At 39.7% G+C, this 16,488-nt stretch overlaps 1 protein-coding gene across 2 annotated transcripts; it reads left to right on the top strand.

Annotated features, from left to right (window-relative positions):
- The first annotated feature begins 89 nt into the window (after positions 1-89).
- pex5 (peroxisomal biogenesis factor 5) lies at positions 90-16,350 on the top strand. 2 transcript variants are annotated; one of them, XM_042489329.1, is made up of 16 exons: positions 90-294; positions 3,263-3,419; positions 3,565-3,603; positions 3,755-3,872; positions 4,006-4,152; positions 4,386-4,470; positions 5,969-6,059; positions 6,346-6,468; positions 8,685-8,768; positions 10,184-10,303; positions 10,499-10,642; positions 11,232-11,302; positions 12,322-12,543; positions 12,688-12,853; positions 12,941-13,098; positions 15,113-16,350. In XM_042489329.1, the coding sequence occupies exons 2-16, from the start codon at positions 3,306-3,308 to the stop codon at positions 15,357-15,359; spliced, it is 1,929 nt and encodes a 642-aa protein (XP_042345263.1). In that variant the 5' UTR covers positions 90-294; positions 3,263-3,305; the 3' UTR covers positions 15,360-16,350. The 2 variants fall into 2 exon arrangements, with proteins under 2 accessions (XP_042345263.1, XP_042345264.1); XM_042489330.1 differs by lacking the exon at positions 6,346-6,468.
- Positions 16,351-16,488: the final 138 nt, after the last annotated feature.

The following is a 16,488-nucleotide window of genomic DNA, read 5'->3' as shown; positions in this document are numbered from 1 at the left end:
TTACGTTCCACTACGCTCTGCTTTGTTTTAACCGTCGACAAATCCTTACGTAAAACCATTTGAGAATACAATTCCACCGTAACGTTACGAGCCACTCTAACCGATCGGTGAGGGGTTTTGTGGGTCATGGAGGAGGAAGGTAAATAAAAGAGCGGCGCTAATAACACACAGCAGCTGGTTTCAGACGGTTACCGGGAGGTTTGTCACTGCGGCGGCTTCTGTTTGTGATACGGGCGGAGAGGACACACCGGAGAGGAGGGACTGTCGGCCGGGCTTCAGCAGCAGCTGTCTGCGGTGAGATGAACATCATGCTACCCGTCTGTTCATGCCTCTCCGGCCGCTTACAACCGCAGTGATAACCGGCCCTACGGCAGATAGCTAGCACCGTTAGCTAACGTTAGCTACACTCGCTATTGTTAAAACACAAAACGGACGGTTAACTCTTTAATTTTTTTTAGCTTTATGTGCTTCTTAATGAGCAGCATGTTAGCTACATTAGAGGAGACACATTGAGTAACGTTCACTGAGCTAACGTTGCTCTTTCTTAGCTACAGTTAGCATTGAGGAAAACAATGCTACACTGCTCCCAGTCAGTTAACTGGTCTGACACATGACAGCACCTGAATGCTGCAGCTGCTCTCACGTGTCCATTGTTAGATATTTTACCAATACTGAATTCATATTCACGCATAAAGGAGAAATAAGTATGCATTTGTAGTACAAAAGCACTCTTTCCTCCACTGCTAACGCACATAGTAAGGGAGCAGGTAAACAGGTGTCACAGGGTCATTATCTGTGATAGTGAGTGTATAAATATCTCATCTAATCCTCTTTATTTGACCCTAATCATCATGCAGTGCAGCAGCTGTTTGAATCAGTAGGAATAAAATGTTCTTAAAATTAAGAGTGAGGGACAGTCAATCTGTAGAGTGCACTGTTTTGTAGGGTTTGGCAATATATTGATATTATATCAATATTGTATTATGATACTAGATATCATCCCAGATGTTGGATATTGCAATATTGTGTTGTCCTTTCCTGGTTTTAAAGGCTGCATTACAATAAAATGATGTCATTTTTTATACTAAAGGAGATAGATATAATATGACTGCAATGATTTGTAGTTGACTGTTAAATTAATCAGCAACTGATTTGACAATCCATCAGTTAGTTTAAGTAATTTTTTACGAAAAAAAAAGTCAAAATTCTCTGATTCCAGCTGTGAGTATTTTCTGTTTTCTTTACACCGCTATGGCAGTAAACTGAATATTTTTGGGTTGTGGACAAAACATTTTTCCCCATTTTTTTTAACCAAACAACCAATCAATTAATCAAGAAAAAAAATGGACAATGAACCATTAGTTGCAGCCCTACACTTTACTCACTTAGTCATTATATACACATTACTGATGATTATGTATCAAAAATCTCCTTTTCTAAATATTGTGTGATAGCAAGGCAAGCCCTCAATATTGTTGCAATACAGATATCGAAAGGTATTTGGCAAAAATTATTGTGATAGTGACTTTCTCCATATCGCCCAGCCGTACTGTCTTGTGTTATATTTTCTTAAATGTCTAAAGTTGAACAACACTACAATAGACATAGAATATAGCAGAGTAGAGTAGACAGAGAATTAAGTTTCTATTCCTGACACCTATTATGGAAATTGTATCTGTTACGCATCCCTCCAGGGGGGATAGAGAAGTTGAGTAGGCCAGCACCTATAGCAGTTTGTCAGCTGCTCATCCTGGATATAGGTCAGTGAGTTGAGCTGCAGGGTTTTCTCTTGGACCTCATGTTGTTTTCAGGGTTTGCATACAGGGGCTGAATCATCATCTTAAGTATTGTTTCCTGTGTAATTGTTTTGCACTTGGGGGACCAGCTGAGTGATCAGCAGAAAAATAAGGACCGAGTAGAGCTTAATAATAACTTACTGATATATGTATATATATATATATTTCATTAAACTCTTTCTGCAAAATAAACCAAAACGGTGACAAAAAATGAGAATAAACATGTAAAAATGAGAATAAACATGAAACAAAAATTAAATCATACTCACTAACCTAAAAAAGAAATCAGGAGTGAGTAAAAATTTTTTATAAGGAATACATTTTGTTGTCGTCATAGACTTTATGACGACAACAAAACTTTTCTTTTGTGATTAGTGACAGTGAACAGCAGAATGACTGCAGTAAACATTAACAATGAGAGAAAGCAAACACAGCTGGTACCGGTGTATTGTTGCTGGACAAAATAGGAAACAGTTTAAAACATTCAGAATTGATATGTAGCAATAAATCTGTGTTTTTGACAACACTAATGCAGACATCAAAATGTCAAGTAATTTGTTCATTACCTAACTTGAAAATCTAAGCGAATTTTTTTTTTTGGACAAAATGTTGTCTAAACTAAAGTTAACAAGAACCCTTCATAAATAAAATAGTCTGAAATTGGCAATATTTCTATAATTTCATCAAAAAATAAGTAAACAAGATAACCAGAAATTCTTTGATAGGGACATATTTTGTGGCTCAGTTCCAAAGAAATATAATACCCAATATGATAGTTGTTGCTACCTATCTATCTATCTATTGATCTATCTATCTAAGCTTCTTTCTCGTTGCAGAGGCTGAAATGAAATGCACTTTAAAGCTAAAATCCTCTGAACTTAGTGGACTAGACTGAGTGAAATATGCAGTGAATGCCTGTGCCTGCCGGGCCATCGTATCCACATTATTAATGGTTCACTCTACGCCAGGAAATGACACGGAAAACAGCAGATGGAGCTTGAATTTGCTTATGTGACTTGAGACTATCTGTGCAGAGTGGATAGTTGGACATGTAGAGTATTTAAAGTAGGCGAAAATCTGTGGAAGTTTTGTATCTTGCGTTTCGTTTTGGATTTTTGTTTTTTCTCAAGATGAAAACAAACCCTTTTATTTTGACAGGGTATTTCTACTGAGGTGACTTCATTGGTGCAGAAAGCTTCATTTTGATTTTGTATGATATGTAGTGAACTGCTGTCATATTATTCTGGGAATTAAAACTTTTGACGTCTAATTTACTTTTTTGATTTTCTTGAAGTTATCACACTATTATTGTGTGATAACATGCTGCGCTTCACTTTGACTGTGCATAATCTAAAAATATGATTCCATTAACTATATCGTACACTGACTTTTTTTTTTTTTTTTTTTTTTTTGCAATTTGCCCCGAACACAAAATTAAGTAATTCATCTCCTCCTTCTCTCCTCAGCTCTCAGGTGGTCTGATTGGGTTTGCCTCAACCTTGTGTTGCCATGGCGATGCGGGAGTTGGTGGAGGCAGAATGTGGGGGAGCCAATCCCCTCATGAAGTTGACCGGCCACATGACCAAGGAAGGGGGGGCATGGCGACACCGCTCAACACCTACAGTGAGTAATTTGTACATAAACATTAGTAGAAATACTTTAATTTATCAGGGGAATAATTTCCTCCAAAGTGCACAGACTTCAGGCTGCTTGAAGACAGACACGGCACTAGCTCTTCTGTTACCTTTTTTTTCCCTTATTTTCTCAGATTCCCCCCGCTCCCATTGAAATTGCAACTGAAGAAGAGGTCAGCACTCATGTTCCTTCCCATATTTAGCATTTTGTGTTGACTGTAATCCTGTAATCCTGGTGTGTAGCTCTGTGCATACTGGGTGCAGTTTCCTCATAGTCTTTTAAAAGAAAAGTATTGCTTTTTTTGTGTGTTTTTTTTGCTGCAGCTGGTGAATGAGTTCCTTCAGGCTCCCCCTCGTCCCCCACACACATTTGACATGGGTCAGCTGTTGGAGGAAATGCAGCAGATTGACCAGCAGAGCTACAGACAAGCTCCACAGAGAGGTATTTTTATTATAATTATGTTTTTCTTGTGTATTTTGCCTACTAATTTTAGGTATTTTCCCTTAGTTTTTATGTGGCGTCTTTTCACAAACTGTTTTCAGCATTTTAAGCGCCACATATTTCCATGTCACAGCTCCAGATGTGGCAGCGTTGGCCCTCTCTGGAGACTGGACGGCCGAGTTTCTCTCAGGTCCTGATGCTGCCTCCACACCGGGACTCATTGCTCTTGGTGATGCAGCAGATGCTGATTGGACGAAAGAATTTATCGCTGAGGCTGCAGGTAGCTTCGGTTTCTCCTTATTTATTTATTTTTTTCTTCTGTGTTTCACTCTGGAAACACGTTTTGCTTAATGAACACTTAATCTTTCTGAAGTCATCATCATTCTGTCTCATGTCAGAAATATTACCTGACATCAGAGCAAACTTGCCTTGGATCAATCCTTTGATTTTTTGCATTGTATGTACTTTTTAAAATCTGCTGTGTTTTTCCTTTTTTTTTTTTTTTTGCTCCAGATCCTGGACGCTGGGCAGAGGAGTATCTGGAGCAGTCGGAGGAGAAGTTGTGGCTTGGAGACCTGGGAGACAAGGAGAATGAATGGTTAGAACGGGGGATGGGGATGTGGAAAGACAGTTGTAAAAGTCTGCAGATGAGAAATGGCTTATGTATGTATTTAAATGGATGCTTTAGGCACACTGAGATAAATAAATGTGAAACAAAGGCAAGACAAAGACAATTAGAGGACAGGTAGACAAACGATAGCAAGACTGAACCTCGACAGTGTTTTTTGTCTGCTTGTTGAGTGGCTGTTGTATTTGAATTTCTCAGACTTAAAGCTTGTCAAGGCTTGTCCGTCGATGTTGAGCTCACGCGAACAAAAGCTCTGTCAAAGGCACACAAGCATCAGAACAATAAATGAAAGCTGATTTAACGAATATCAGAACAAATCATGAACATAGTGCACTGACCTCAGCAATGCAAAGTACAGCCTTCAGCCTAAAATGATGTGTTCCAGTCTTTATATGCATCATAAAATTGTCAATAACTCATTACAGTTTTACATTAGCGTTTTGTTGTTGTTAAAGGGATAGTTTGAAGAAGAGCTGTTTGAGGTTCTTATCCATTGTGTCAGTGTATTACATACTGTATAAGTCTCAGTTTGGAGAAGTGGCAGAAGCACCAACACGGAAGCAAAGCAATGTACTGCTGTGGACAGGGGCTGCAGCAAAACGTACTTTAGCCACCAAAAATAATGCCACTTTAAAACATTTTTAACAGTTTAGGTGTACAATATATTGAGAGTATTTCCACCTTTTAGCCTTTACGTCAGACAGCCTGTTCTGTCGGGGAAGCTGTTAACGGCTGTTAACAGCTCATCAAAGCCACCAGACTTCTTTGACAAAAACAGTAATTTTGGATCGCTGAACATGGGAGCTTTTGTTCTACTACTGCCTTGATCAGTTATTAAAACCCCCTTTTTCACAAAAATGAGCATTAGTGAACCAGTAAAAAAAACTGGCTACTAACTCCTCCTCAATGCTGATCAGAGCCAGAGTAGATAAACACTCATTTCATCAGGGCGTGAATGCCGATTGTAACCGTTTTCATCACATTAAACAGTCAGATGTTAGCAGGTGTTGTGCACAGGAAAAAGGGGTTTACGTTTGTGTTATCGTGCGAATTTGGTGAATCCGAATGTCACACAATAACACAAACAAAATAACGATGGAGGCAGTGGTAGCTGAGCAGCTCCTGTGTTCAGCGATGTTAGATCACTGTTTCTCTCAGTGGAGTCTGGCTTTAAAGAGAGCGATATTACTTCAGGTCCCCATCAGAAGTTGCTGTCTGATGGTAAAGCAGTAAAAATACTCTAAACGTAGCATACACTTGAACATATATTGATTTTTTTTAGGTGGGTTAAATCAGTTTTGTTGCAGACCCCTCCACTGCAGAACATTGCTAAGCTTCCCTGTTGAACTCTCACCTCCAGTCTGGGTGCGTGGCGACAAACATCTACTGAATGTAGTACACTGACTATAGATAAGTACCTCATAAAACCTGACCTTAAACGGTCTGAACTGTCCCTTTAATGTGACAGGACGAAGGAGTATCAGCCAGGGGAGGAGCTGAGACAAACAGCCAATGAGCTCGTTTCAAAGGTGGACGACCCCAAGTTACAAAACACTGAGGTGAGCAGTGTGTTCACGGCCATGTCAGTCATTTATCCTCTCTCACCATATCCTCTCTCTTTTTCTTTGACATATTTGTAGAGTAGTTTCATGGGAGCGTGGTGCATCTGTTATGTCAATGATTTAAGTTTCATTGTCGTTTTTCAATGTTGTTTATTTAAGTTTGGAAAGAAGGTTATTTGGTTTAGAAAGAAACTAGCAGTGTATTAGTATGAATCTTAACAATTAGTAATGGTGAAATGCTTTTTTTGTTGTGATTTTTTTTTTTTTTTTCGTTGTTGTGTAGTTCCTGCGATTCATTAGGCAGATTGGCGAGGGCAGTGTGACAGTGGAGAGCAGAACAGACAAACAGCTCACAGATAAAGCTCAGGCCGCGGAGGCTCAGAACTGGGCCTCCAACCTCAACCAGGTACGAGTCGCTGCCCACTGAGGAGGGGATGGTTGCAAGTGGGGGAACACATTGGTTCACTTTTGCACAGTATAGACTATGCTTTGTGACTCATCACCCCAGTATCTGAAGCAGAGTAATATTTTCCACTAATGTAACCAAAAGCAGCCGCTGCACTGACTGTAATATGAAGCTCGAAGCTGCGCAGCATTGCAGATGGAATTTGTTCAGCAGTGAGAGGAGTCTCATGACTATCTGCTTCTCTTGTTATGCATTTACTGCTTCAGTCAAGCTGTGGTTATTCCCTCCTTGACTCAGTTTATCTTCAGTTCTTGATTTTACCAAAAGGAAGCACTTAGACTTCATTCTGTTCAGCCGGAAAAAAGGCTAAAGCCAGATTTTGGATTTTAACCAGATTATTCCCAGAAATCACAATAACATTGAGTCCATTTCTGCCAAGAAAAGAAAATACTGTTAAAAGTTAGATATGAAAACAATTTAAAATACTCACAGTCAGCAGTATGATATAATTATCCCAAATAATACGATTTTAAAAAAGTCAAAATAATAAGATAATTAAAGTCCAGATTTAGAATTCAGATTTTTATAATGCTGTTTAAAATCTTATTTTAAATGAAATTTTTTTTATGTGGAGATGGTAAGACTCTTTAGAAAACATATTTTTGGGGCATTTTTGCCTTTTTTAAATTTATGGGATATATGGGATACACACTGGGATGACGAGGTCTCCCCATAACTCTACATTTTTGAGTTGATTGGTCAAAATTTTGACGTACTTCCTTATAATTTTGGTTTACCAGCACTGTTATTTTATCATGCCTAAATTTTCATCTTTTTGTTTTTGTTCTTGGCTGAAATGGACTTCCATGTTTTACTGTGCATGTGAAGCTTTTAGTCCTGTTTATGATGAATATCTGTTTACCATGGCTCCATTGTATGAAGCCGCTAAAGTCCTAACAGGAATTTAAAAAAAAATGTTTAAATCTTGTGCACACAAGATAATGAACTTGGTCCTGCAAGACAAACAATTTCAACTTTTGGGACTTTAAGGGCTCCATATTATTTTACTTAAAGTGGAAATAGACAAGTTTTTTGTTTTAACTTTTTATTATGAAGTACATGTTGATTGCGCAATGTAATGGCTACAGAATAACCACATCATCGACATTGAGTTTGGGTATCTATAAGCCTCACTTTCACTCTGCAGTTCCATCTGCTAACACGTACCATCTCCCAGGAAAATGGAGGCTCAACTCAAACGAGAGGGAAGCGCTTTTATTTTCTCTGCTCGCTATGGGTAGCTATCCCAAAGAGCTATCCCAAAGAGTTACCAAAGAGTGTCAGGGTAAAGTCTTTGCACTTACTATCCGCAGTTGTGGGAATGGCGGAGTCGGAACAACTGAAGTAATTGGAAACTTTGGTAGCTGCTTTGCTCTGAGGAAAACGTAAAGCTATCTGGTTGTCTTTTAAACAGCGGCGCCAACAATAACACCACTTGGAGGGAAAAGTTGTCTGTTTCCACTTTGATTGCCATCTAACTCTGACATGTACTTTTCCCCATTTTTTGACCTGCCTCCGAACTCTCGGCTTGCCATTCCCTCAATTAACAACCACCGCTCATCTATTCCTCCTACTACTTAAAATTACTCCTCCCACCCCACAAAAAAAACCTCCTCACCAACTGCTCCCTCCTCCTCAAAACATTGCCCCCATTCCCCACCGCCACCCCTCCTCGCCTCCCGCCATAGTTCCTGACGGAGACGGGGGGAGGGACTCTTCCCTTGGAACCCCCAGAGAGGAATGAGAAGATTGAGAAAGTTAAAGCTAAACAAGCAGAGCAGTGGGCCAAAGTCGTCAGGCAGGTAGGACCTCGGTGGTCGTGGCAGCGATAGGTTTTTTAGTTTTAGCTGCAGTTATTGCCATATTTATTTTTGATTATTTGTTATTTGTTTTTTTCTGATACATAGACAGTAAGATACAGTCAGCATTTCTTTATTTTGTCCCTGCTGAGTGATATTTTTTTAAGAGTTAATTCGAGATTACTCTAAGAAAAGAGAAAATTAGCCGTTTCTATGTTGTTTCTTCTTTCACCTCCTTCCATCACTTCCCTCTATATTTTTCCTTCTTTAATCCGTCCTCAGCGCTAATAACATTTTTTTATAGCCAGCAAGTGCTGACTCTGGTCAACCATTGTTATTGCTCCTCCTGCTCTTCAGGTGTCAGAGGACTCAGCTGAAGCCTGGGTAGATGAGTTCGCCACATCAGGACCAGATTTCCAGCAAGCTAAGGCAGCAGTGGAGGTAAGACCAGGATCCGTCACTGCGTTTCCATCCACCTGTTGGGGAAAAAAAAACAAACCTGAGAGGAAACGCCCCAAAGTTTTGAAAAAAATCTGGAAATGTAAAAAAAAATAAAATTTACATTTGGGGAAGAAGGAAAGTGTGTATTAATAAAAGGTATGTGTGACTAAGTGCAATGGGGACAGATTCAGAGAATAAATGATGGCGTATAGTCATGATGTTCCTTCATTGCATCGGCCACTGCAAACTCTCCTCGTCGTTTCCGGATGGCTTTTAACACTTCTTTACGCACACAGGGCTTTTACCAGAACTCTTCCAAGAGCACAGTATTGCGAAATTAGTTGTTCCGAACTCTTTCTTTCTATTGTCCAGAGTGCTCTCTGTTATTATTCCCCATGGATGTAGTCAGAGGCCTGGATACAGTGTTGGGGGTGGGACGCTGGTCATTCCTATGAAAGTTGCTAAATGGTGTATGAAGCCAAAAAAGCTCTATTTATAAAATTACTGAGATGATTGATGCTGCTTCTGCCTCATAATGTTTATAGAACAAGCGCCTTAGAGACTTCTGCCAGCCGAGCCGGCTACTTCCAGTTAGGCTAAGAAAAGATCAATTTTGTTGCTACGAAAGAAAACTTGTGTCGGGGAAACAAGTGTAAGACACAGCTGCATGATATTCAGTACATGACAATACATTTACCAAAGAGCAAACACTATACAGCGGACAGCAAAGTATCACATGACTTGGACCCAAAAAACTAAGGCAAAATATTGCACATACCCTATAAATTTCCCATACGATAAAGCCAAAAAAGAGATCATAATTAGCGCTTCACTATCTTGAATGGGTGAAAATGATTTATTCACTGATTTACAGACATCTCTCTCAATGTAAGTCAATGGGGAAAAAGTATTTTTAGGCCCAACAGCATCATGTGATAGACTCATGAGTTGTATAAAATTGGCTTCAAAGGCCGGCACACTTTCTGGGGGCCTGGTATGGATCCATTGTTTTCTTTTGTTTGAGATTTTACTGGTGCTCTTTTAATAATGTCATCTCTTTGCACCCTCCTCTGCAGTGGCACCTGACTGGAGAATTAGTGCCACCTACTGCTTACCAAACAACTCACAGCATTGGCATAACAGTAGTGGATGGAAAAGCACCTAAACTTGCATTTTCTTTCCACGATTTTCTGAAAATCCTGTAAGATTTTAATTAGGAGCCCTGGTAATAAAGAGGTTAAAGCAAACTGTGTCCACACACAAACCACTGTCGTTCTCTTTTGACTACTACAGAACACCACCAACACGCTATTGTCTGTTTCTTGGAAAAATAAAGGTCAAAGTGGATGTGAAACAGGATGATACATGATGTGTGAGGAGACTAAAGTATTGATGTGTATCTGTCATTTTGTCAGAGTGATGTGGATTTCTGGGAGAAGCTGCAGCAGGAGTGGGAGGAGATGGCGAAGAGGGACGCAGAGAGCCACCCCTGGCTGTCTGACTTCGATCAGCTACTCAGCACTTCTTATGACAAGGTACCTGTCAACCTCTTCAGAGCCAGATGAGAAATACTATCTGCTCGCATGCTTGAGGATTTCAGCAGTTTTGCACATACAGCTCCACTAAATGACCTGCAGTGTGTTGCTGCTTTTCCTTTCCACCTGATTCTGCATTATCCTTTGTTAGAGCACTACACATACAAGACCGTAAACTCTGTGTGTTTGTCCCAGGGGTATCAGTTTGAAGACGACAACCCATACTTATCCCACCCGGACCCTTTGTCAGAAGGCGTGAAGAGGATGGAGGCAGGAGACATCCCCGGTGCTGTGCGCTTCTTTGAAAGTGCTGTTCAGAGAGAACCAGACAACCAGCTGGTGAGTCTCCTGCAGGCTGTGGCTTCATTTGCATTTTTCAGTCTCAAATGCTTTGATCACCCTCTTGGTAATACATGTGAAAAGATTCCAAAAAGTGTCCTTTCATGTAATTTTACTCAGGTTTTTGTAGTTTACAGTTTATTTCTTTCACATAATACAAAGCACGATGGGGATAAAACATATAAAAAGTGCATGTTAGGGTCTAGTAGAAACCTTTACTGGCTTATATGAAAAGCACACCCAGAAAACACATAAATAGTAAAATACAAGCAATTAAAACATCAATACATTTAGTTTTTAAAAATTCAAAATCTCACACTATAAGTATAGGGTTTGAAAACATGAAAGTGCAGAAAAAAGTCGGTTCGTAGAGGGATCATTCTTGATTTTTTTGACAGCAGAGCTTTTCGACTCTTTTTGTGCACAGACAATGACGCCGAAGAATCCAGTAAATGAACATTTTAATTCCATGAGACAACTTCACGATATTTGATTGAAAACTGACCACAGGAAGTGTTATACTAAGGAACGTGAAGATCTGAGCCTGTGATGTTATGGCAAGTGTTCATGTCGTCTCTTTAATTTGCAGGCTTGGCAATATCTGGGAACCTGTCAGGCAGAGAACGAGCAAGAGTTTGCTGCCATCAGCGCCCTCCGCAGGTCAGAAAGCAGAATTGCAACATGCTTCTATTAAAAGTCACGTCTGATGCAAAGAAACTGTATCTAGAAACACTCGGAAGCAACATTTAAGTAGTGCATCTGACTTGGCTGGGCAATTACATTTCACCTATTTTCACCATAGACTGTTTGGGAATTGTAAATATTAATATTTTCATGGTACTTTTGTATAATGGAATTAGTCCTGATTGTCACTTCATGTTACATTTTAATAATAAGCTTAATGACTGTAGGCTCAAGCAGCTTTTCTACTTCCTCTATTGAGTAAACGTCCATGACAAATTTCAAAAAGTTGCTTAAAATCTAAGCAAGCCTAAATGAGGAAATATGTCCCATCCTGTTACCTTATTACATTGAGTGTATAGACAACTGTAGTAGCCACTATTTCCATTTTACTGTCTTTACAGGAGTTCAGCTAAAGATTTAACACAGTGCTGCCTAAAGTTGGCCGGCCATAAATTTAAACTAGGCAATTCAAATTTTTAAAGATTTAAGATTTTTAAAATAAATTATAATATAAGTTGCGGTTTATGCTGTTTTATTTTGATGAGTTAAAAATGTTCTCTAAATATGTAGGGTCCTTATATTTAATTAATTTAATGATTCTTTTTCATAATCTGAGCATGGCGGGCAGAGTGATACTAATGCAATACAATGCAAATAAAGTACGAAAAAATGAAGAGGCAAAGACAGTGGCACACGGACAAATGGCATTTCAGTTAAGGAAACTTTGGATCCTAGTATTATTTCGCATCTTTACAATACTGTACAATTGGTGTTTGGTTTTGGTTCAGTGACCCACTCTTAAGTTTTAACTTTGGCCCTTCTCAGGAAAAAGTTTAGGCATCTCTGATCTAATACAGAAATGTTATTGTCAAATTTAAACCCATTAATCGAGTATTTTTTTTATTTTCATTTGCTTTTTTGACTAAAAATGATTCATTGTGTAATGACAATGTGAAATTATTCCCTCTGACTTTTTTCCTCTCTTCTGTCATTAGATGTATAGAGCTGAAGAACGACAACCTGACTGCTCTGATGGCGCTGGCCGTCAGTTTCACCAACGAATCGCTGCACAGGCAGGCCTGTGAAACTCTTCGCGACTGGCTAAAGCACAATCCAAAATACCGCTCTGTGTGGGAGCAGAATGAAGGTGAACGCCAAAAGGATGGTGCCAGAGAAAGGGAGAAGGAGAGGGAGAGGTTCGGGTCTCTGCTTCCAGAGTGAGTACCTCACACACACACACACACACACACACGTGTTGATGATTTCACATTTAAAACTCAACATGCAGATCCACTAGTTCTAAAAGTTTTGTCGTATTTTATTAACCTCTTCGCCCCTTTCTTTTTGTTTTTTCTCCACAGGTCTTTGTTTACTGAGGTCCAGTCCCTGTACCTGCAGGCAGCAAACTCCGACCCCGCCCAGGTGGACCCCCAGCTGCAGTGTGGTCTGGGAGTTCTCTTCAACCTCAGCGGAGAGTACGACAAGGCGGTGGACTGTTTTAGTGCTGCTCTGTCTGTCACACCACAGGTACGTGTAAAAGCCTGTTTGAGATCCTAACTTCACACTGCGTGTCTGTTTCTGAGCTCACCCTGTTTTTCCTTCTGTCTCCACCAGGACTACCTGCTGTGGAACAAGTTGGGCGCCACACTCGCCAACGGAAGCCGCTCAGAGGAGGCCGTGGCCGCCTACAGGAGAGCTCTGGAGCTGCAGCCCGGTTTTGTCCGCAGTCGCTACAACTTGGGAATCAGCTGTGTCAACTTAGGAGCACACAGGTGAAGGGGGAAGTGTGGTTTGTGGATGTGTATTATGATTGAAAAAGAGTCATTTCAGCCAAAAATGTGTCAATTCTGAGCTTTACAAGGGATGTTTTTTGGGTCACTTATAACTGCTTACTGTTACATTGGACTGATTCCCTGAATGATTTACTCTGACCACGACAAAAACACTGGTCAAATGTACGACAATACTCTGTGAAAATGTGAACGCACATTGATTAAAGAATAACTACGTGGCCCAGCATGCTAAAAAATAAAGGGAGGGTTGTTCCAAACATGAGCTAACATAAATATTTGGGTGAAAGGAACACTGAGCGTGCCCAAGGCAAGTTGTCAGACTAAAGGTTTCAAAGTGGGTTTGATTATTTGATAAAAGGTGCAGTTGTTTTGATCAAGCAGATCTTTGTACATGCTGCAACTGAGTGTTTAAGAAAAGACAGATTTTACAAAATCTCTTTGCTTTAGTAGAAACACTGTCATGTTTGGGTTCAAATTCAAAACCAGCCAATTATCTCTGTTACTTAATTTGACTTGATGGTGTTTTCTTGTTCTGTCTTGTATGATTTGACAACCAAACACACTCTGTCGCAATGCAGTCGCTTTTACTTCCACTAGATGGCAACAGCAGTTTTGCTGAACACACTCAGTTGCCAGTTTATTAGGTACGCTTAGCAGAAATAATGTATTTTAAACACCATGGTTATTAATAGAAATCATCTCAGAGAGGTGATGATTTAATTTTATTTTTTTGGTCATTTTGTGGTGCTGTAGAACTTTATAGCATTATACTAAAATATGGTATTTGTAATAGTTTGTCCATTTATATATCAGAGGTTAGATTATTGGATTTTTATACATTTTTTATACATTTATCCAACTATTAGGGTCAGAGTAATGAGGAAAAATATTATTAATTGTGATAATTAAAGGTTATACATCTCTGCTCAAATGACCATTTATATTTATTACTTGTAAATATGTGAAGAAAACTTTATTTATCATGCATGCTTTCAGTGAACAAAGCATCCAAAAACAGAGAAAATCCTTGATGAATTTCAGTAATAGGCAAATGTGTTTAATTACAGCAAAACTATATCAAAATATTAGTTTAAGTGCTCAGTGCTTCCCAGACAGATGGTCTGTTCCAGCAGGGAACTGAACTAAATATGAGACTTTTCTATGCTCTCTTCAAAGCCAGACTACATCTCGTCTTTGTCAGGCACAAACCTCGTATCTCCACATTTTAGTATTTTTCTTCTTTTTTTTCATAAATTAATATTATTGGTCTCCCTCTACATCTATTGGTGAGTTTTACCATTTCCCAGCCAATGAAATGTATTTAAAAAAGCTTGCGACTAAGCCTCCTGTCTCCATAAGACACAGCGTTTTTTCTATTCCTGAAAAATAGCATTTTTGCAGAATGGAGGTTTACGCCCAACAGCAGAGATTTACAAAACCATTTTCACTGGCTGAATATGAGACCTGCTGGTTTAACTGCTGTCTTGATCGGTAGTTCGTTTGTGTGACTTTGGTGAATCCAAACTCTTTAAAACATCCAAATCATACAAAAACATGAAGTCCTGAACGGGTCAGTGGTAGACCAGCAGCTCCTGTGTTCAGAGAGGTAAAATGCTGTTTTTATCGATGGAGTCTGATGTTGAAGAGAGCAAAGATAAGTTTCACTTTTCAGAGAGGGCTCTCTGTTTGGGAAGAAAACGACTTGTTAACTGAGACTTAAATTATACTTTGCGTGTGGTGTGAGAGTTTGTAAACAGATGTTTTGATATAGTTTTGCTGTTGTTAAAAGCGGACTCACACGACTTCAATTCATCAAGAATTTTACTCACATTTGGATTCTTCAGTCAGCAGTCATGCGAGAAAAACAACGAAAACAATCAAAGTAACACAAGGTGAACAACTGAAATACAAATGGTCATTTTCGGGAGTGAAGTATTCCTTTAATATCATAAACTCTGTCTAAAATGAACTGTTTCCTCACCTGTATCCTCAGAGAGGCAGTGGAGCATTTCCTCGAAGCTCTGTCTCTACAGCGCCAGGCCGCCGGGGACGGAGCGAGAGCTGCGAGGGGGCCCGGAGGCGCTGCAGCCACCATGATGTCGGACAACATCTGGTCCACCCTGCGTATGGCTCTCAGCATGATGGGAGAGAGCCCTCTGTACGCCGCCGCCGACCGCCGGGACTTGGACACGTTGCTGGCTCACTTCTGCCAGAGAGAGGTGGAGGGCGGGACTGAATGAAGGCCAGCCGGGGGAGGACGTGTTGAGTGTGAGTGTTTTTTGCTGGGAGGTGAATGTTTGGGGGACTGAATGAAGCGGAGAGGAATCGGAGCAGTAACGGTTACAGAGAATCCGAGGAGGACACTGTGAATTATCCACCATCCTACAGAGATCATCGTGAGGTCATGTGCGTTTGAATGACTTCTATCAGTTATGGCAGTATTAGTCTCTACCGGACAAAAGCGGCCGGCAGCAACACAGTCCCAGTACTGTATTTTACATGTTTGACAGTCCTCACATTTCCTCTGTTGATCTAGAGATCATTGATAATGTCACTGTTGTTGTTGATTTAAAATGTGTTCTCGATGAAGAAAGTAAAAGATGATGAATGCGAGGTTGACGGTTTACCACGACGCTCAGTGCTCTCACAGTCTTTCCTCACAGCAGGTTGTTGGCTGAGCTGTATACTCACAATGGTTATGTAGATTAAAGGTACAATATCCCGTGACATTGAAAGAGTACTGCTTTTTATCAAAAGTGCTCTCAAGAGATGGATAAGGCCGGTCCAGAGTACAAACAGTAATCAGAAGTGCTACAGCAGCTAGTTTTCCTTTTTTTTTTATATATTTACTTTATTTAATTTTTTAGTTATCAATTATCAGCCAGGATGATGAACTGACAACCAGCGGGACTGTTACTGTTATGATTAAGTGCGTGCATGTGTACAGTACGTGTGAGTGTGTGTGTGTGTGTTTTGGGTCAGGTGGGGGAATTAATCGTGAGGATAAGATCATATAATTGTAATATCATTGAAAATGATTTCTCTGGGCTCCTCCCTTCTCTTGCTCTTTTTCATATTGCTCTTGTAAAACAATTTGCTTCGTTGTAAAATAATGCTATATGCCATATTGTGTATTGTAACATAATTGTTGCACTATAATTGTGTTCAGGCTAGTTGTATCCTGACTGCAATGTTTAATATTATATTCAGCAATAAAGCTTTGATTCCAAACATCTGTTCATGGATTTTTATTGTTTTTGTTTTTATCTTAATGAACAAAATGGAAACTGATGAAAACTAAACAAATGTAAATCTTCATTATTTCATGAATAACATCACTAATACAGGAAAATAGATGTGTTTAAGTAT

Source organism: Plectropomus leopardus, chromosome 7, assembly GCF_008729295.1.
Source record: "Plectropomus leopardus isolate mb chromosome 7, YSFRI_Pleo_2.0, whole genome shotgun sequence".
Lineage (NCBI taxonomy): Eukaryota > Metazoa > Chordata > Actinopteri > Perciformes > Serranidae > Plectropomus > Plectropomus leopardus.
This window is presented reverse-complemented; position numbering and strand designations above follow the sequence as displayed.